General features: G+C 46.4%; 2 protein-coding genes across 4 annotated transcripts in view; one reads left to right on the top strand and one right to left on the bottom strand.

The window, feature by feature from the left end:
• The window catches only part of SETD2 (SET domain containing 2, histone lysine methyltransferase), a 113,183-nt gene extending 99,851 nt beyond the window's left edge, over nt 1-13,332 (top strand). For both annotated transcript variants that reach the window (XR_003796528.1, XM_029241558.1), the window contains 5 exons: nt 380-519; nt 4,103-4,214; nt 10,102-10,182; nt 12,030-12,131; nt 12,481-13,332. Coding sequence is in view for 1 of the 2 variants with exons in the window: in XM_029241558.1 (XP_029097391.1) it covers nt 380-519; nt 4,103-4,214; nt 10,102-10,182; nt 12,030-12,131; nt 12,481-12,642 (597 nt within the window). In the remaining variant the exon portion in view is untranslated. The remainder of the gene's footprint in view (nt 1-379; nt 520-4,102; nt 4,215-10,101; nt 10,183-12,029; nt 12,132-12,480) is intronic.
• Nucleotides 13,333-16,147: 2,815 nt separating this feature from the next.
• LOC114907083 (death domain-containing membrane protein NRADD-like) lies at nt 16,148-19,546 on the bottom strand. Of its 2 annotated transcripts, XM_029242258.1 has the most exons (4): nt 18,790-19,546; nt 17,127-17,316; nt 16,865-17,007; nt 16,148-16,767 (listed from the first exon to the last, which is right to left on the bottom strand). In XM_029242258.1, the coding sequence occupies exons 1-4, from the start codon at nt 18,899-18,901 to the stop codon at nt 16,457-16,459; spliced, it is 756 nt and encodes a 251-aa protein (XP_029098091.1). In that variant the 5' UTR covers nt 18,902-19,546; the 3' UTR covers nt 16,148-16,456. The 2 variants fall into 2 exon arrangements, with proteins under 2 accessions (XP_029098091.1, XP_029098090.1); XM_029242257.1 differs by lacking the exon at nt 17,127-17,316 and having other exon boundaries at nt 16,865-17,067.
• Between the last annotated feature and the right edge of the window lie 121 nt (nt 19,547-19,667).

The following is a 19,667-nucleotide window of genomic DNA, read 5'->3' as shown; positions in this document are numbered from 1 at the left end:
AAATGTTAACATTTTATCATATTTGCTTCTATCTAAAGCCCATTCAGCTAATTGGTATCTTGGAGTTGGTTATATGCCATTTAGCATTGGTTTTTTTAAGGTTGAAAAATATTGTTCTACATAATGAGCTGCTGAATATTTTTAAATATGGTGTATTGGATGGTGAACTCGAAGCCTGCTGTGAATTTTCTGATAGATCCCTAAAGCTCTTCATATACACTGTCTCTGATCATTTCCCAGATTGTACCTTTACTTTTTATCTTTTTTTAAAAGAAGAGGAAGATGTATGTTTTTACATACTGCTTAAGTAGACTATTTTTGTCCTTCTCAGCCAGATTAAAAGAAATGTCACTGATCAAGAACTTGTGTGTCTTTTTAGCCTGAAATGGTTGTGACAAATAATCTCTTGGATTTACCACCCCCATCTCCTCCCAAACCAAAAACCATTGTCTTACCTCCCAACTGGAAGACAGCCCGAGACCCAGAAGGGAAGATTTACTACTACCATGTGATCACAAGGTAAGAAGAGCTGTCTGAGCATCCCCAAATCAGCTTTCAGTTGGTCAAAGAAGCTGCCACTGTAAGGGGAGTTTTATGGTTATAGACTTGTTATTAGCTGTTAACTGTGCCTGAGGGCTGCTGGTTTTCCAGAATCCCATCATAAATGTTATGACATACTTTAGACTTTGGTCCTTTTTAGGTATGTTCTGGTGTTTTTAATCTGCAAGACTCTTGGAGAAAACTAAGGAATTTATTTTATTTTATTTATTTATTTGGTTGCGCCAGGTCTTAGTTGCAGCAGGCGGGCTCCTTAGTTGAGGCATGTGAACTCTTAGTTGCAGCATGTGGGATCTGGTTCCCTAACTAGGGATTGAACTGGGGCCCCCTGCGTTGGGAGCGTGGAGTCCCAACCACTGTGCCACCAGGGAAATCCCAAACCAAGGAATTTTTTTAGAAAATGGTAATGACTTCATCTAACAATGTAGATAATCAGGGGTCATGGGCAAACCTTTTCTGTAAAAGGCCAGATAATAAATATTTTAAGCTTTGCTTGCCAAACATTCTTTGTCACAACTGTTCAGTTCTTCTCTTGTTGTATAAGCAGCCATAGACAATACATAAATGAATGGGTATGTCTCTGTTTCAATAAAACTTTGTTTCTTGAGCCATAGTTTGATGACTCCTGCAATTTATATAAAAAACCTGATTTATCTTTTTCTTAGAATTAAACAAATATATTTTAGGCAGATAGCTTTATGTGAATATATGTGTTTTCTGTGTGTGTATGTATGTATTCATTGGTATATAATGTGAGTTTTTGGGGTGCATGTTTTGTCATCTGCTTTGTTTACCAATCTATTTATAGAACTTTCTGTACCAATTAATGAAAAACTACATTATTTTTAATACTTGCTTATTTGTTGCAGGGCTCAGCAAACTATGTCAATGGGCTACTTGTTTTGGTAAATAAAGTTTTTTTGGAACACAGCCACACCCATTTATTTAGGAATTGTTGATGGCTACTTTCATACTCCAATGACAGTAGACTAGTTGTGACAGAGATCATTTGGTCCACAAGGTCAAGGGTATTTACTCTCTGATCCTTTATAGAAGAAGTTTGCCTAACCCCTGCTCTTCTGTATGGCTATACCAAATTTTGTTTAACCCACCCTGATTGATGGATTTTCACTATTTTATATATAACTCTAAACCTGGACATCCTTACAGACACTAATACTAATCTTACTGCCTTCTTCAGGCAGATTCTTAGAGGCAAAATATTTGATCAAAAGAGATACACATTTTAAGTTGATAAGTATTGTCAGCTTACCATTAAAAAAAAATCGAACCAATTTAGACTCCCACAAAAGGTACACAAAAGTGCCTTTTTCTTCATGTAGGTTCTTTAACTCATGTAAAATAGTAGATGAGAAATCTTATTTTCATTTTCAATTCTTTTATTTTCGAGATGGAACGTCTTCATTAGATTATTGGCTATTTGTATCTTTTGTGAATTGCTTGTTTGGGGCATCTACCCATTTTCTGTCAGCATTGTTAATCTGTTTATCAAGAATATTATCAAGAATATTGCAGGCTTCCCTGGTGGTGCAGTGGTTGAGAGTCCGCCTGCTGATGCATGGGACGTGGGTTCGTGCCCTGGTCCGGGAGGATCCCACATGCTGCGGAGTGGCTGGGCCCACGAGCCATGGCCACTGAGCCTCCGCATCCGGAGCCTGTGCTCCGCAACGGGAGAGGCCACAACAGTGAGAGGCCCGTGTATCGCAAAAAAAAAGAATATTGCAAATGTTTTTGTTTGTAATGTCTTGTGACATGAAGAAGTTAAAAATTTCATGCAGTCAAATATTTTCCCTTTATGTATTCTACTTAGAAAGGTCTTCATTATTCCCATAAAAATACCTTTATAAAACAAGCCCTTGGGACTTCCCTGGTGGCACAGTGGTTAAGAATCCCCCTGCCAGTGCAGGGGATACGGGTTTGATCCCTGGTCCGGGAAGATCCCACATGCCGTGGAGCAGCTAAGCCTGTGTGCCACAACTACTGAGCCTGCACTCTAGAGCCCGCACGCCACAACTAATGAGCCCACACGCCACAACTACTGAGGCCTGCATGCTCTGGGACCCGTGTGCCGCAACTGCTGAGCCCATGTGCTGCAACTACTGAATCCCGCATGCCTAGAACCTGTGCTCCACAACAAGAGAAGCCACCACAATGAGAAGCCCGCTTGCCGCAACTAGAGAAAGCCCACGCGCAGCAATGAAGACCCAATGCAGCCAAAAAAAACCCAAAGAAACAAGCCCTTGTTATGCTGCTGACTGAAAGTTGTGACTTTAAAAACCAGTGTCTGCAAATTTTACCAGAACTTTGTTTTTTCAATACCAAAGCAAGCTTTATAATGGACTATCACTTTTCAAAAAAAAAATTATATTTCTTATTTATGTGTGTAATTTTTCCATCTTTTTTTCAAGGTTTTCCTTAGCACCTAAGAGCATAATACCTCCTGTTTAATTCCCATAATAAAACCCACAGCTGCTTGTGGTTCTTTGATTACAATAGAAATCTTGAGCCCATTTTATAATTAGTTCTGTCGGTCAGAGATAAACCTACTTTCATAATCATCTGCAAAACTAATTTACATCAAATGCCTTTAATGTTGCTAACTAAAGATTGCCGTGGTAGGAAAGCACAAGACTGTAATGGCAGGATAGACCGGTCAGATATGTCGCTAGCTTCTTGGAGGCTTTTGACGTTTTAAGTGATTCCCCTTAGAGCATTTTCTGTGACAGCTGACTTCTGACTCCTGAATAGAATTTCCTTACTTCCACATGTTACTTCACAGATCTAGCTTTAAAAACAAAACAAAAACAAAACCATCTTTGCCTGCTAACTTTCAAAACAGCCATAAACATGCAATGAGGGAATTCCCTGGTCGGGAGCTAAGATCCCCAAGAGCTATGCGGCGTGGCCAAAAAAAAAAGCATGCAAAGAGTTAATGTGGTTGAACTCTTTTTTTGTAGCCAGCTGAAAATATTTTTAGCAGAGGGCACAAGTTTTTAACCTGTACATCTTTTCCATGCTGTAAGTCATCAAGCCAGAGGAGCAAAACTACAAACAAGAAGACTCCTAAGGCAAGGAATGGTTTTCTCACATGATCAAGGATTGTGAGGAGGGTGTTGTGATTTATTTTACGTTGCTCCAGGTACATGCTAGGTACAATCATGATTGATCACCTGCAGAGGGGTGGCATAGGCAGGCACCTACTCCATGTACTTTCCTTAGACTTTGCTGAATCCTGTTTTCAGAACATTAATAGTCAGGTGAGAGACAAAGATGTTTGGTTTTACTGTTGTCTTTGATACCCAGCAAATGTTGCCACAGCATTGGCTACAGAAATACAGTGGGCTAAAAACAATGTATGTCTATGGGATAGAATCATTGCTGCTGGGAAGAATGTCTCTGTCTTATGGAGCTGACTTGTTCTGTTTCATTGCATGTTGTATATTATGTATATATGAGCAGAGATACCTATGCCAGAGTTCTGTTTTCTGGCCATGACAGCATGGCTGTTCTTACCTTCTTCTAGGCAGACTCAGTGGGATCCTCCTACTTGGGAAAGCCCAGGAGATGATGCGAGCCTTGAGCATGAAGCTGAGATGGACCTGGGAACCCCAACATATGATGAAAATCCCATGAAGGTGAGTGTGGCTTACAGATATGTTTCCTGATCATTTGGGATTCTTTGTCTTCTCATTTTGTAGAGTCAGTAGCCATGTTATCTTGGAATTCTATTTTTCTTATTGTTCTGGAGAATTATGCATATAAAAAAATGCTTGGTGGTGGTAGGACATCCAAACAATACAGAAGTACAGTATATAGAACAAAAAATAAAAGCTCTTAATTTCTATTTAGTTGCTCTCCTTTCATCATACTTCCCTCTCCGGAGATAAATACTGTTAACTTTTTAGTGCACAGGTTCTCAACCAAGAGCAGTTTTGCTCCTCAGGAGACTTTTGATAATATTTAGAGACATTTTTGGTTGTTACAGCTGTGGAGATGCTACTAGCTTCTAGTGTGTACAGAGGCCAGAGAAGTCACTAAACATCTTAGAGTGCACAGGATAATCCCCCACAACAAAGAACTGGCCCAAATGTCAGTAGTGCCAAAGTTGCAAAACCTTGCTTTGTCGTATGTTCTTCCAGACCTTTATGGAAAATACACACAGGTGTTTTTTTTTTTTTTCATTCTAAACATACAAATAGAATCATAGTATTCTTATTCCATTATAACTTCCTTTAATATATCTTAGCTCTTTCCCTGTAGATTACAGCATTCTTCTTAATGTTATGTTTCTTTTAAATGTGTTTTTTCTGTTTAACTGCAGTCTTTCTTCGTTTGCTTTAATGTCCTGCCATTTTGGGATTGTTGGGTCTGGAAAGAAGTTAAACTGGTTGCATTAAAACCTCACCAAAGGGGCTTCCCTGGTGGCGCAGTGGTTGAGAGTCCGCCTGCCAATGCAGGGGACACGGGTTCGTGCCCCGGTCTGGGAAGATCCCACATGCTGCGGAGCGGCTGGGCCCGTGAGCCATGGCCGCTGAGCCTGCACGTCCGGAGCCTGTGTTCCACAACAGGAGAGGCCACAGCAGTGAGAGGCCCACGTACCGCAAAAAAAAAAAAAACCTCACCAAAATAGTATAACTGGGCCCCCCCTTTTTTTAAGATTTGCAACTGAGATATTTTACTCTGGAAATACTATTCTAGAGTAAAGCGAAAGAGAGCTTATTCCTCGTCTCTCCTTCTAACAAGAGAGTAATCGGGATTAGAGGTCATGTGAATCAGTGTGACTCTCAATGCTTGAATTAAAAATTTTTATCCTTTTCCACTTGGAACAGGACTCACTGTCTCCAAGGATGTGGTGTCTTGAATGAAATCAAAGACAATATATCTATGCTCTAAGATTTGAATAGTATTTAATTTTGAAAATAAGAGACACTTAACTAGTTAAGTCAGTGGAAAGAGGTGGAAGAGGGAAGGAAGGAATGGGAGTGAGAAGGATAGTAGAAACAAATCCATGCCTCCTTTTATATTTTATTCACTTTGGGGGAAATGTTTTTCTTTCTTCAGCATTATATTTAGCATTCCTTTAGTCTGAACAATTTCCTTTTTTTTTTTTTTTTTTATAAATTCTATCCGCTATTTAAAAAATTTACTTGGCTGCGTCAGGTCTTAGTTGCGGCATGTAGGAATCTTCCCGTTAAGGCGTGCGAGCTCTTCGTTGCAGTGCACGGGCTTCTCTCTAGTTATGGCACGTGGGCTCAGTAGTTGCGGTTTGCGGGCTTAGTTGCCCCGTGGCATGTGGGATCTTAGTTCCCTGACCAGGGATCGAACCTGTGTCTCCTTCATTGGAAGGCGGATTCTTAACCACTGGGCCACCAGGGAATTCCCAGTCTGAAGAATTTCCTTTAATACTTTGAGTATTTCAGGTCTAATTGTGATGAGCTGTCTCATTTTTGTTTGTCTGAAAAGGTCCTTATATACCTCTTTTTCTTAATATATTTTATTTTCAGACAGTTTTAGGTTCCCTTTAAATTTGAGCAGAAAGTACAGAGTTTCCATACACCCCCTGTCATCACACATGCATAGCGTCCTCCACTATCAACAGCCTGCCGGAGTATGATACATTTATTGCAATCAGTGAATCTACATTATTATCACTCAAAGTCTGTAGTTCACATTAGTGTTATTGGTATTGTACATTCTGTGGGTTTTGACAAATGTATAATGGCATGTATCCACCATTATCATCTACAGAATAGTTTCACTGCATTGAAAATCTCTGTGCTTCCCCTATTCATCTCAGCCTCTCTCCCCGCCTCCCCCCATCCCCATCCCTATCCCTGACAATCTCTGATCTTTTTACTTTCTCCAGTTTTGCCTTTTATAGAATGTCACATATTTGGACTTGTAGCCTTTTCAGATTTGCTTCATTCACCTAGCAATATACATTTAAGGTTCTTGCATGCCTTTTCATGGCTTGGTAGCTCGTTTCTTTTTAGCATTGAATAATATCCCATTGTATTAGATGTGCCACATTTTATTTATCCATTCACCAGTTGATGGACATTTGGGTTGTTTCCACTCTTTGGCTGTTATGAATAATGGTATATGAACAATTGTGAACAAATCTTTGGACATACATTTTCAGTTCTCTTGGGTAGATACCTAGGAGTGGAATTGCTGGATCAAAGTTAGACTGTCTCTGTCTAACTTTTTAAGAAACTGTCAAACTGTTTTCTAAAGTTGCTATATCATTGTACATTTCTGCTGGCAGTGTATGAAGTTTCTGTGGGAGAGTTTTTATAGAGACAGGTACCTAAGGGGAAAAAAACCCATAACTGTCATGTGCTTCCAGTAAAAAACTATCTGGATGTTCATTCACTCTCTATCTTAGCTTCTTAGGCTTTTGTCTCTGACTTGTCAGCTTTACCTTTTCATGTATTTCTAATGAGAAAATATAAATGAAGTCATCTATTTTGTTATTAACCCTTTGATAGTTTATGAAGGAACAAGTGAGTTTTGATATTCCAACCAGCCTTGCCATGATGCACAAGTCAAAGGCTTGAGGTGTCAGTCTTTGGATTTCTTTCTAGACCGTTGTCTCTATCATTAGGACCTAGTCTGACGTGGATAGCCAGGGACTTATTTGGATCTAACCTTCCTAACCAGTTTACTACTGTATTCACCTAACTAGCATCTCAGACAGGAGAAGGATGCCTGTGGGTTATGTGTTTATTCCTTCTGCTCCAATTTTTTTTTTCCCCATCTTTAGGGCCTTCATTTAGATTTTAAAGCCCTTGGAGATGAAGACTGTAACATTGTAAATTTTCAGTAATTCACAGGCCTTGTGTAAGGTATTACAGATAGAAAGAGAAATAAATCTGAGTACTAATCTTCATGAAGTTCAATCTAAGGAAATAACCACATCTATAAACCAAGAACACAACGGGATAATTGCTGTAGTAGAAGTATGTACAGAATGCTATGGGAGCACAGTGATTAATGGTCTAAGAAAATGCACTAGTGATATGTCACAGAAAACATGATTTTACCTATAGCTAAGGTGAGCAGAAAAGAGGATTCTGGGCAAATAAAGCCGTTTTTGCAAAGGTATAAAGTCAGTACAAGACAGAGCCTATATAGGGAACAATAAAAATAATTTGGTTATGGTGAGAATTTACATACATATGGGGTAGGTAGTGAGCAAGACAAAAATATGGAAAAGTAGGTCAGATTTAAATTGTCTAAGATCTTGGTGTCCTACCAATGTGATTATTGTATGCTTAAAAGCCAGTGGATGCTTTCAAAGCAGCAAGACAGGCAATCAAATATGTGTTCCTTGAGTGAAACAGGCCCATTTGAAAAGGTGAGATTGGTAGCATTGGAGATCAGATTGAAGAGTATTTTAATAGTTTAGGCAAAGTGAGGAACTAAGAATGGAGATGTTGAAGATGCATGCAAAGGCATCTGAGAGGCATCATTTGGGGCTAAGCAAACAAGTGGATATGGAAGAGGCAAGGAATGGCTTGCTAGTTTCTTGAAAGTGTCGTAGAGATGATTTGTTCCTGTCCTCTCACTTCCTGCACCCCCTCTCCCATGCCTCATTTGACAAACTAAGGTGTGGTATATAGTGCCTGATCTAGAACCAAACTGAAATTATTTTGCTCTTTTTGTTACCAAAGGTGGCAGCAACTTCAAAACAGAATATACTGAGTTTTTATTATTTTCAAGGATCTTTCTTTCTTAACCTTTTAATTGGTGTGTACAGGTTCATGTGTTGCAGAATTTAGGTTGAATCATGTGTAGTGTTTCTGATACCTCAACTTCTTCTGGACCAGGAAAGCTCCTAGAGAGAGCTCAGGGGATTGTGTGTTTTTAAAGCCCTACAACCTCACCAAGTCAGAGATTAAATTAGAAATGCACTGGAATTATTTAGCTTTCTGACCCCGTTCAGAGGGAAGCAGAACATTCCTGTTTATACAGTGCCCTCACTGAGAGCCTGGCCTCCTCTATAGGAGCCAGAGCCTTGAGATCATTGTTATACCTTAAGGGGCTTTCTGTACTCATTGCTGCTGCTACTCATTTCTGAGATCCACAAGACAGCAGCTGAGGGTGTGTTGAAATTACCTTGGCTTATTCAGGCAATTCTTGATCCCATGCTACATGAGGTCTTATTGTGAAGCACAGCTACACTCTCTACTGCTAGAAAAAATAACCACAAAATCTCAAAGCAAAACATTTGAAAACAGAGTTATTTGCGTTTTGTTTCCTAAAACCAGAGGTAGAATCTGTATGTTCTTTCTACCCTGCCCTCCCTTTCCTGCTGCCACAGCCACAGAAAGAAAGTAGAAAAGTAGAAAATATGCAAAGCTTTTATAACAAGTCAGGGAAAGCTGATGTATAGAAGCCCAGAAGTCAGGGGAGTGCCACCTTTCTCTGGAGCCAGTCCAGAGCAGAGGGAGTTGAACAGTCCCTTCATCACCAGCACCTTCATACTGTTTCTGGAAAGAGAGGAATCAGAAGTGGGGGTAGGTTGAAAAAATTTTGTGCTCTAAGCAGCTAGCAAAAAAATGAAGTACCTGTAATGCCAACTGCTTCTACATCCATCTGAAGTGAGTTGCGTTCAAAGGGGAATGCTCATAATCTTTTCCATGGAGAAGTACATTTACTAGGAAGGGGCTTGATGACTGGTGTTGAGCAAAGGTATGGGGAGGTGGCCTTGCATGCCAGGTGCTCTGAATGCCAGGGCTGCTGGCCTCTCACCTCTCAGCAGTGCCTAATCAGGCAGGGGGCGCTGGGCAGGGGGACTGGCAGCCTCCCCCTTGCAGTGCTGGAAGGGAGCATTCCTAGGTTTGTCATCATCTTAGCATCTTGGGACAGAGTATCTTCTGTCTTAGGATCTACTCATCTGTTCACTGACTTGCATGACCCTCATCTCCTCCCCTGCAACACCTTGATACCTCTTTAGTCTTTCCATTCCTGAACCGAGGATACCAACCTTTAAGGAGCCTCTCTTGCATGCTGAGACTGTCTCCTACAGTCTAGGGGACTTGGATGAGGAGCATGGTATTTGGACCATGGTTATGTGGCTAAATCATTTTGCCTTTGTCCAGGAGTCCTAGAATGTCAGAGACAGGAGAGGTGGAGCCCGTTGAGTCTGGGCCTCTCTTGACAGTGTGGGATACTACAGCTCAGAACAGGGACCTGAGTGGTCCAAATCACACAGCACATTTCTCTGCAGAGAAGGTGACCCTGAAACAAATGTTTAACTACATCAAGGATGTAGCTTTCACTTAGGGTAGAGAATTAGAACTTGGTTTATAGGAGCGAGGCCAGTGCCAGATGACAAGATTTAAACATGAAGTGAGAGTGGTAACAGCAGCTAAGTTGACTCCAGGCCATGTCCCTTTAAGATTCTAATACCAAGAGTCAGGCATCCCAATTGCGGGAAAGAAAGGAGGTTCTGGAAGAGCAGGGCATCACTGACCTGACCTCTCATTCCCACACTGTGGTGTTTTCCATTTCTAGACCTCAAAAAAGCCTAAGACAGCAGAAGCAGACACCTCCAGTGAGCTGGCTAAGAAAAGCAAAGAAGTATTCAGAAAAGAGGTAAGGTTTGGTGGGATGTGGACACTACATTCTGAAGGCTTAAACTGAGACCCTTTCTTTCTCATCCTAAGTGTGCACAGCTGTTTGTAGTACTAGGTGGCCCTGCCTGTGGGTGTTCCTTTGCTTCTGTGATTGGACTGTGTAGTTGTTATGTGATGACATATTGGTATGGTCCTTTACAGTGGGATAATAAGCACTTTCATATCCATTATGTCATTTTATCCCCACAACATCGCGTGAGGTAGGCAAGACCGGAATTGTCATTCCTCTTATGCTGGTGGAGGAGCTCTTGAGGTTTAGAGAAGGCAAGCTCTGGACAGAAGACTTGAACTCGGGCCTCTGGCTCAAAGTCTGTTTCTTTTTCTGTGATATCTCATTTGGTGGCTGCCTAATCCTCAAGTGATTGGGAGAAAGCAGCTCGTCTTTATGCTGCTGGAAGTGCAGTACAGCTCTCAGGACACTAACCTTTTCTGCCTCAGGGCATCCAGATTCTAAACTCCAGTCTTTGTTCACTGAAGGGGCTCATAGTCTGTTGGAGGAGGTAGACCTGTAAATAAGTAATGGCATTAAAAAAAAAAAGTAATGGCAGCTGTGTGAGGAATGTGCCATGATAGGGCTTGGAGGTCTCTGTTCTGGGTGTCAGGAAAGGCTCTTGAGTCAGGGGTAGGAATTAGCTAGATAGATCAGGAGGGATGTGATTCAGGCAGTAGAGTGCACAGAGGCAGAAGGCGGCGTCATCCCTTTCAGGGAGCCTGTGGGCTGCAGCACCCGGTATGTGAGGGGTGTTGGACGATGAGGCTGCACAGTATTGTGCTGCTTGGTACTGTGAGTTGCAGGGAGTATTGCAGGATTGTAAGCTGGGAATAATGAAATTCCCTATTTTATTTGGGGAAGTGGATTGAAGGGAGAGTATGGAAACAGGAGACCACAGAAAAATTTTGAGTAAAAGCCTTCTCTAGAGTTAAAACTTAAGTTTCTCACTGTCCCTTTGTGATTATTGGCATTTCAGCCCAGCCAACTAGCAGCTGTTTATTTAGTGCCTACCTTGTGATATAGCCTTGTTCTTTGAATGTCTGAAAACTCACTGACTTTCAGGGATGGGTAGACCCTGTTCATGGTGCTCCCTGGTGAAGTGGCTATCACTGACCTCCTCGCTCCCTTTTTCCCCTGGGGTCAACTTTGTGGCTTAGCGCCACAAATACTTCCAGAAATCCTGTGCCTGGATCTCTTGAGAGCCACTGGGTAGGACAGACACTACAGAGATAGCTCAGGAGGACATGGGAATTTGTGTATTGAAAAGGGTCTTACCCCAGATGTTCTCCAACCAGCTGCCATATCATGTGTCCCTCTGCTTCACATTGATGTAGTATGAATCAAATGAAGTGCAACACTTACAGAATCTAAGTAGCCTTCAGTAACAAAATGCCTGCATTTCCTGGAGTCACTGAGCCTCCTGGTAGCACAGAAAGGCCCTCTCTGCCCTGCCTCCAGGGGCCAGAGAATTTAGCTACAGTCTCTTTATGCCAAGAACATGAGATTTGTTAGCTGAAATCTGGGGCTGCCATGAGATTCAGCAAGGAGTCCTGCTGCTCTGTCCCTCCATCTGCAAGTGAGGCTTGCTAAGTCCATCCAAGGGAGCCCTTTCCCTCTTGAGGCTGATCCAGGATTCTTTTCTCTTATATCCCACTGGCATACTGGCATTCTTCTGTCCACACCAGCTAGTGTGAGTGAGGGAAAGGGAAGGATTGGCTGGCTCGGCTTACTGCCTATTCTAAGTATTTCCTCAGTACAACTTTCTTGCCTTCTCTGGACTATTGAGCAGTGTGCTCTTCTCCCCATACCTGTAGATGTCCCAGTTCATCGTCCAGTGCCTGAACCCTTACCGGAAACCTGACTGCAAAGTGGGAAGAATTACCACAACTGAAGATTTCAAACACCTAGCTCGCAAGGTATTCACCCCTGCTTGTGGTCTGACAATGTTCTGGGCAAACTATACCTTCCTAGAAGGCCCCTTTCATCATAAAAAGTGGGTTTTCCTTGACACATGCCCAGGCTGGAGACCCAGGAACAGAGGGGGAAGGTTTGGGAAGAGAGGGTACCCTACTTGATGGTAGCGGTTCTCTGAGAGCTGAGCTTCCCCTTTCTGGTGATCCCAGCACCAGCCTGCCCCAACCTCCCCCTCCAGTTCACCTCCCAGTCTTTGTGAGAAGGGGCCCGAGGCAGCAGACTGGCCTTCCCCCCTCGAATCATTTCCACTCTGATTGGTGGCTGTGATCTCTCTTCCTGTGTCCTGGACAGCTGACTCACGGCGTTATGAATAAGGAGCTGAAGTACTGTAAGAACCCCGAGGACCTGGAGTGCAATGAGAATGTGAAACACAAAACCAAGGAGTACATTAAGAAGTACATGCAGAAGTTTGGGGCTGTTTACAAACCCAAAGAGGACACTGAATTAGAGTGACCTGCAGGGCCAGGGTGGGAGGACGGGCAAGCTGGTAGGAGAGACTCTGGGGAGAAGAAATCCCGTGGGCCCTCTCTCCCCACCCCACTGTCAGGGCTGTGCTACTGATGACACATCACCCTGGGGAATTCAAACCTGCAGATTTCAACTGAAAGCCACAAAAATGAGCTCCATCTACAATAAGCGGTCCCTGGTTGTGAGCTGTTGGTAGAGGCCATCTGAGGCAAGGGTTTAGGCCCTGGAGACCTTCCCTTCTGAGACCCTGGCCAGGCCTGAGCCCACTCTCAAGCCTGGGTCTCCTCCTTGGCGGTGCTGTCAGCGCACAGACTCATGCGCATCCCCACCCACAACCCCTTACCCTGACGATCTGTATTATATTTTAATGTATATGTGAATATATTGAAAATAATTTGTTTTTTCCTGGTTTTTGGTTTTTGTTTTGCTTTTAAGCCTCTGCGTGCTAGGATCACAGAAGACTTTGTAAGGATGGTTTAAGTTCTCCTGCAAGGTTTAATTTGTTACCATGTAAATATTCCAGAGCAGGCTGCCTTGTGGTTTCGGCCAGCCTTGTGCTATGTTGATAAGATTGATTTACTGCTTAAAATCACTTTACTTTATCCAATTTTTACTGAACTTTTTATGTAAAAAATAAAATCAGTTAAAGAACTTGGCAGGTGTGTTCCCTAAAAGCTAGTCAAGCATGTTTGTATATAGTGTTGGCACTGAGAGAGAAAAGAGGTGGTGGCCATAGGTGTGTGAAGTCCAAAATTAATTCTTGAGATTGGAGTTTATCCCAGGTCTTCCCCACAGGTCCCACTGTGACTGAGGTAGGCATCTTACACACACACTCGTGAGCAAAGCAAGTGGACCTGCGACCTCTCTGGCGCTGGGCTTCTTTACTTTGGTTAATAAGCCAGTCAAGAGAAAGGCACTTGTCTTCCCCTTTGTATCTTTTGGCTGGTGAAAGGGAATGAACCTCTTCCCTCCAGAGATTTGAGTTCCCAGAGTCCACAGGAATGCTCATTTGATGTTTGGGTTCCCTGACTCCCCACCATGCCTTCTGACACTGGGCTTGGATCCTAGAGGGAGTACCCCGATAAAGGGGTACAGTGCTCAGGTAATGAGAGCAGACATCTTCTGGAGGACACAGCTCAGTGGAGACACACCCCATCCTTGATGGACCAGTTATCTGGGCAGTGAGAAGGGCCAAAGGTTTCAGGCCAGCCTGGGGCCCAGCCCATCTTTGCAGAGACTGGTACCATCTCTTCCTCACTGGGGTGATTTTGCTCATTGCAGCAATGCCCTTGGGGAAGAGGCTGTGACCCGCCAGATATTGGATGGGGTGGGCAGCAGTTGGAACAGTCACTGCCTGCTGGGCACTTAGAGCTCAGGTTGTGCTCCTTTGATCCTCACAACCTGGAGGCACAGGAATTGGCACTGTTCAGATGAGGAGACTAAGGTTCAGAGAGGCTCAGTAACTCATCTCATATCCTTGTATTAAAGAAATTGTGAAAAAAGGAGAAAAACACCTATTTTAAAGACATATCATTAGACATGCTATTTAACAATGTAGCCAAAGTATTTTCCCATGGTACTGCAGCCTTAAACTGTTTAACTCAAGCACATTATTATATCAAATGGAGGGACCCTAATTTAACCCCCTTAACATTTTATTTTTAAACATTTGAAATGTTGATAGCACATATTTTTATTTTTAGGCTGTGTTGGGTCTTTGTTGCTGCGCACGGGCTTTCTCTAGTGGCGAGCAGGGACTACTCTTTGTTACAGTGAGCGGGCTTCTCACTATGGTGGCTTCTCTTGTTGCAGAGCACGGGCTCTAGGCGTGCAGGCTCAGTAGTTGTGGCTCGCAGGCTCTAGAGCACAGGCTCAGGAGTTGTGGCGCACGGGCTTAGTTGCTCTGCGGCATGTGGGATCTTCCCGGACCAGGGCTCGAACCTGTGTCCCCTGCATTGGCAGGCGGATTCTTAACCACTGCGCCACCAGGGAAGTCCCCCGCCCCCCCCCCCACCCTTAACAGTAAAGAAAATGTTTCAACTAATGTGCTTGAGCAGATTAAAAGAAAGTGTTTCTCTTTTGGGTAGGTCTCCCATGCAGAGGTGCAGCCACATGCACTGCTGCTGGCAACCAAGTCAAACTCATAGTTTTACCTGAGGATCCAGGTTTCAGATTTTCCAAGGAAATCTAGGTAGCCTTTCATTAAAGGGTGGTGACCAGAGAGCTGTCAAGTTTCAGAAAGGACCTCTTTGCAGAGGAATTCTCAGTTATTTTACCTCCTCTGGAGTTTGGGAGGGGAAGATCTTGAAACACACACCCCTTGAAACCTTTAGGCTCAAATCCCCTCAGTGGTGAAGAGAGTTACCAGCTAATCCAGGACCTGTTCATTCCTCTCAATGCAGGATTTCACCCTCATTGCCGATCTAACCCTTGATAGCCCTCTGGCCAACTCCCTGCCAAAGTAGGTGTGATGTCTCTAGCGCTTTGGCCTGTTTATGGCTGACCAAACACCACGCTTTTCCTGCTTTCATCTCCGGATGATGGTGGCTCCAAACCTGCCCTGATTTTAAGTACAAGATTTACAGGGTTAAGCAGTCCTGGTAAACTCTGAGGCATAGGAATAGCAGCAGTCTGATGAGTTTGGTACTCACAGAACAGCCAATGCAGGTCACATCTCAGCTAGGGGACAGGCTCTAGCCCGGGGCCCTGGATCATGACTGGACCCAAGTCTCCTGAGTTTAGGTGACTGTGCTTCTTAAGTGCCCTGATCCTGATGGACACCAGGATGGCAGCCATTGTTTCTTCCTAGGCAGGGCCTGTCTGCTTTAGCAACCCCCTCCAAAGGCACAGTAACTGACCTGCCTGCTCCTCCATTCAGGGTGGGCATATGCGAGGGGTGCAGGTGGTCTGGCTGCAGCTGCCCTGTCCTCAGCAGCCCCTCAGGTAGGTGGGATGACCTGCCTGTGCTTGGCTTGTGTGGAAGCATGTTTGGACCTCCCTCTTTGAGTCTGGAGTATGGGTCTTGAAAGAACACTTTCTTCCTTTTCCTCACCTGGAGATGACCTGAGGCCCTTGGTAACTAGCTTCCCAGGACCAGTTCAGAGGCAGTTCACTTTGCCTTGGAACTGCCTCTTGCTTTCTGCCTAGGGGTGGGGCAGGCTTCCAGCCCTTGAGGCTAGTCACAGCACAAGTCAGGAAAATGGTCTCAAACCCAAGGCCTGAGAGTCTTGGTGGGAGGCTTCTGAATGTGCCAGTCTATTTATTGTTCTCCAGCTAAGGAAGCTGAAGTTCAAAAAGGTAAAATGCTTCCTAACACAATTCAGCCAATTCAGCTCTGCCCGCAGAGCTCACACATCTTCTGCGGGAACACACTGCTTGCCAACTCAGGGGCTTTTCCCACCTTCTAGGGATCCCACCCTTTTTCTGGGCCTCTGCCACATAGCTATCCAACTGTCTCACAGGCCCACGGAACCAGACAGAGCCAGGCCAGTAATCCAAAGTTGCCTTTAATATGGGATACAAAAGTAGAAAAAACAGTTGAGGCTAAGTAAGAGGAGGTGGAGTGGGGATCAGGAGGGCAGGACTGCTCCTCACTATCAACCCCTCCCCCCAATATCCTGGTCCCTGTCCTGGAGGAATGCAGGGCGAGGGGAGGTGAGTGGTGCCTGGATCTTCCGTGTCCCCCCAGAACAGCAGGCCGAGGTCACCAATGCCAGGAAGCCCGTGAAAGGGAAGGTGTATGAGCTGGGGGTGGTGGGAGCACCAGAGCAGGTTCCCTGAGAGGCCAGGCTGTGGAGCGTCACACCACGGAGCAGTCCTCAGCCAGGGCCCGGACCACGTCTTCACAGCCCAGGACAGCCAGCGCATCTGCTAGCACCCTGAGGGTGGCACCACTGCCTTCTTGGACAGCCCAGTACCTCAGCAGGGTGTAGGCTGGCACCTGGCTCTGAGCCATGGTCTCCACTGCCTCAGCCTGGTAGCCCAGGTGGCCCGCCAGGCCCCGCCAGCCTTTGTCAGGTTCACCCGACGCCTCCAGGAGCTGTTCCACTTCCTCCTGCTGCTGCCGAGGGAGATGGAGGTAAAGCCGGCAGCCAAGTTCAGGATGTAGCCCTGGGATGGGAGACATGAGGGACACATGAGGGTTAGGCAGGCTTTGTGGTGGGGCAGAGCTAGGTAGGTGTGAAAGGGTTTGGGGAAAGGGGCTCACCCTGGCTGGGGACACAGGGCTCCAGGCTGCTAGGAGAGTCCCAGAAGACACTGCTCTCCCCAAGCATCTGGTCCCTGTTGAAGGCCCCCAGCTCTGCAGTCCGAGCTTTGGCCAGCTGCTGTCTTTGTTTACGTGAGCACCAGCTGTGGGGAGCAGGGGGAACCTGCCAGCCTGCTCCAGCCTTCACTGAGACAGACAGGGAGCTGGTTGGGAGCCCAGATGGGGAGGGAGGTTACCAGAGGGCAATGCCCAGACCACCTACCACTTGAAGGCCACGTAGGCAAGCAGACTGAGGGCCACAGAGGCCAGGAGGGCACAGTAGACAGGGATATCGCTGCCTGAGGCCCCTGGAGGCTCAGGGGGGAATGAGGAGGAGGTACCGGGGGCCAGGGCTCCCCCTGCCCCTGCCCACACCCCTTCCCTGTCCCTGTCCTGCTCCCTCCGGGACTTATCTGTGGAGGAAAGGACAGACAAGGTCAGGGGCAAGGAGGCAGCAGACGTAGACTTTGCTGCTAGAAAGACTGGAAATCATAGTCCCTACTGTGTAGAGTCAAAAGTTCATACCGTGGCGTCAAAAGCTGACTGGTTCGTTCCCCACCCTCATCTCCCACAGCCTCCCCTTGGCTCGCCATGCTTGGACACCTAGCCCTTCCCAGATGTACCTTCTCCGGGCTTCCAGACATCTGCTCTTGCTGGTCTACCTTTGCCATCTGACAAACTGGCAGGAAATCTACTCTGGGAAGTCTTTCCTGATCTCTCCCAGGCTCCCTTTTCTGGCTCCTGGTGCATCTCCTCTGCCTACTATGGCACTAAACTGTGTCCTGTCTCCCCCACCAACTCTGGACTGTGAGAGCACACTGATTCATTTTGGTCCCTGTGGGAGCCTCTGTGCAGAGGAGACTTTGTGGATTTTTGCAAAATAAAACTGATCCGAAAGGCAAGTAAATGCTGCTGCTAACTTCTGCCTGCAGGCCAGTTGTCCCCACAATCCAGTGCAGGCAGGGCACAAGAAACAGGGATTCCAAAGCCTGTGACTGGACTTGTGTATGGCCTGCAAGGCCAGGGGCCCATGGATACCTCTCATCCTACCCTCTCAGTGCCCAAAATCTGGATCAAGAAGTACTTAACCCACATGCACCATGCCTTCCCTGTGGCTGGAGTTGTGAAGCATGGTTCTGCCAGCTAGCAGTGCTTCCACTGGCTGCATCTTAGAGAAGGGGTTGGAATGTCATGGGCAGCACTCAGAAAAAGGAGCTGGGAGACTTCTCTGAGTCCAGAAGGGGCTGTGTATAGGGACATGGGGGAAATTCCTCAAGCCTGAAGTCAGGAGTCCCTTGGGGTAGTCTGTCCCGCTTTCCTGGCTCACTTCATCCTGATTCATTCCAGGACTGGGTACCTACCCCCCAATCTCCCCAGTCGCCAATCTGGACCAGTTTCCTCCAGTGTCAAATGGGGTGGAAGTGATATTGCTGGCCCCAGCTGGCCAAAGCTGGAGGAGACCATATTGCAGCTCTGGATGGAAAAGGGCACACTGGAAACCACCCTGTCTCAAAGACCATGGCAAACCCCTGGTCTGAGTCCAGGGATAGCACAGGGAGACTCCCATCCCCATCTAAGCCAGAGCCAGGTGGAGACTTACTAGCTGGTAGGAAGCTTTCCAGAGTTGTCAGCAAGAGCATAGTCTCTGGAGTGACTAAGCTCCCACTCCTGCCTCTAGGGTCAGTGTCCAGCCCTCACCTCCTGCTCAGGGGCTGGACAGGAGGGTTCCTTGGTGGGTTCAGCAAGGGCAGATGGCATGTGGGCCCAGAGGCCCCCCCGGTCCTTTCTCATCTGGGAATTTGGAGAGGGCCTGGAGGCCAGAAACCTGAAGAACACTCAATCCAGGACCCATCTGTACTTACAAGGCTGATCCTGCCGGGACCTACCTCCTGAGGCCTGGGGAAGAGACCCTGGTCTGGGCAGTGGAGGGGACTTTGCCTGGAAAAGGGATAGAGATGAGACCTGGGGGAAGGTCCTCCAATTCCCCCACATCCACATCCGACCTGGTCCAACCCAGGCACTCCAAACTCACTTCCCTCCACAAGGCCAGAGGCCCATGTGTATGGTAAAGCACACAGTCGGCAAGTGGGTCTGGCACTGAGGCTGTGGTGACCCTTGCCACCTGAAGGTTGTGTATGTACATTTGTGTCACTTACCACATAAGGGGCCCTTTCTGGATCCGGGTTGGTGGGTGAGCTTGTGACTAACGCTCGCAGAGACAGCCAAGCCTTGTGCCCGACCCACCCCGAGCTGTGGGACTGGAGCCTCTACCAACTCCCACACACACCCATCTCGAGGCCCACAGAATATGCACACACGCCCACACTACCCCGACTTCCCACAGGCAATCCAACCCAGAAGCCGGCACCACAACTGCACAGGATTTCGGGTCTGGAAATGGGGGGCAGAGAGGCAGCCTTGGCTCCCTCCGTCCAGAAAGACCCGAAGCTGTGTCCCCAACCCGCTCCTGACCTGTGGGGGCCGACCCTCCACGGGTCCCAGGATCTGCTCAGCCGGGCCGGACGGGGCCTCCGGGCCTTGGGCCGGCCGGGAAGTCAGAGTGGAGTCCCTGGGCATACCAGGTTCTTACCCGCCCGAGACTAAAAGAAGCGGCGGCGCAGACAGGAGGCGGGCCGGACACCGAGTGGGCGGGGTCGCCCACGGTCTTGCCCCGCCCGGCCCCGGAACGCACACATGCGTGGAGGTGAGCCCGAAGGGGGACTGAGCGTGCAGCTGCCGGAGAAACTGCAGCCGGGGCCCTTAG

Source organism: Monodon monoceros, unplaced genomic scaffold (genome assembly GCF_005190385.1).
Source record: "Monodon monoceros isolate NGI ecotype Baffin Bay Population unplaced genomic scaffold, NGI_Narwhal_1 Super_Scaffold_3, whole genome shotgun sequence".
Classification (NCBI taxonomy): domain Eukaryota; kingdom Metazoa; phylum Chordata; class Mammalia; order Artiodactyla; family Monodontidae; genus Monodon; species Monodon monoceros.
This window is presented reverse-complemented; position numbering and strand designations above follow the sequence as displayed.

Bases quoted from the DNA above. Each gene is read 5' to 3' on its own strand.
- LOC114907083 (XM_029242257.1), bottom strand. From the start codon at position 19,046: ATGTACATACACAACCTTCAGGTGGCAAGGGTCACCACAGCCTCAGTG. The intron at 17,068-18,789 runs GTAGGTCCCGGC...GCTCCCAACCAG, and splicing joins TCTTCCCCAGGCCTCAGGAG to CTCCCTGTCTGTCTCAGTGA. The intron at 16,768-16,864 runs GTGAGCCCCTTT...CTCCCATCCCAG, and splicing joins GCCCTGTGTCCCCAGCCAGG to GGCTACATCCTGAACTTGGC.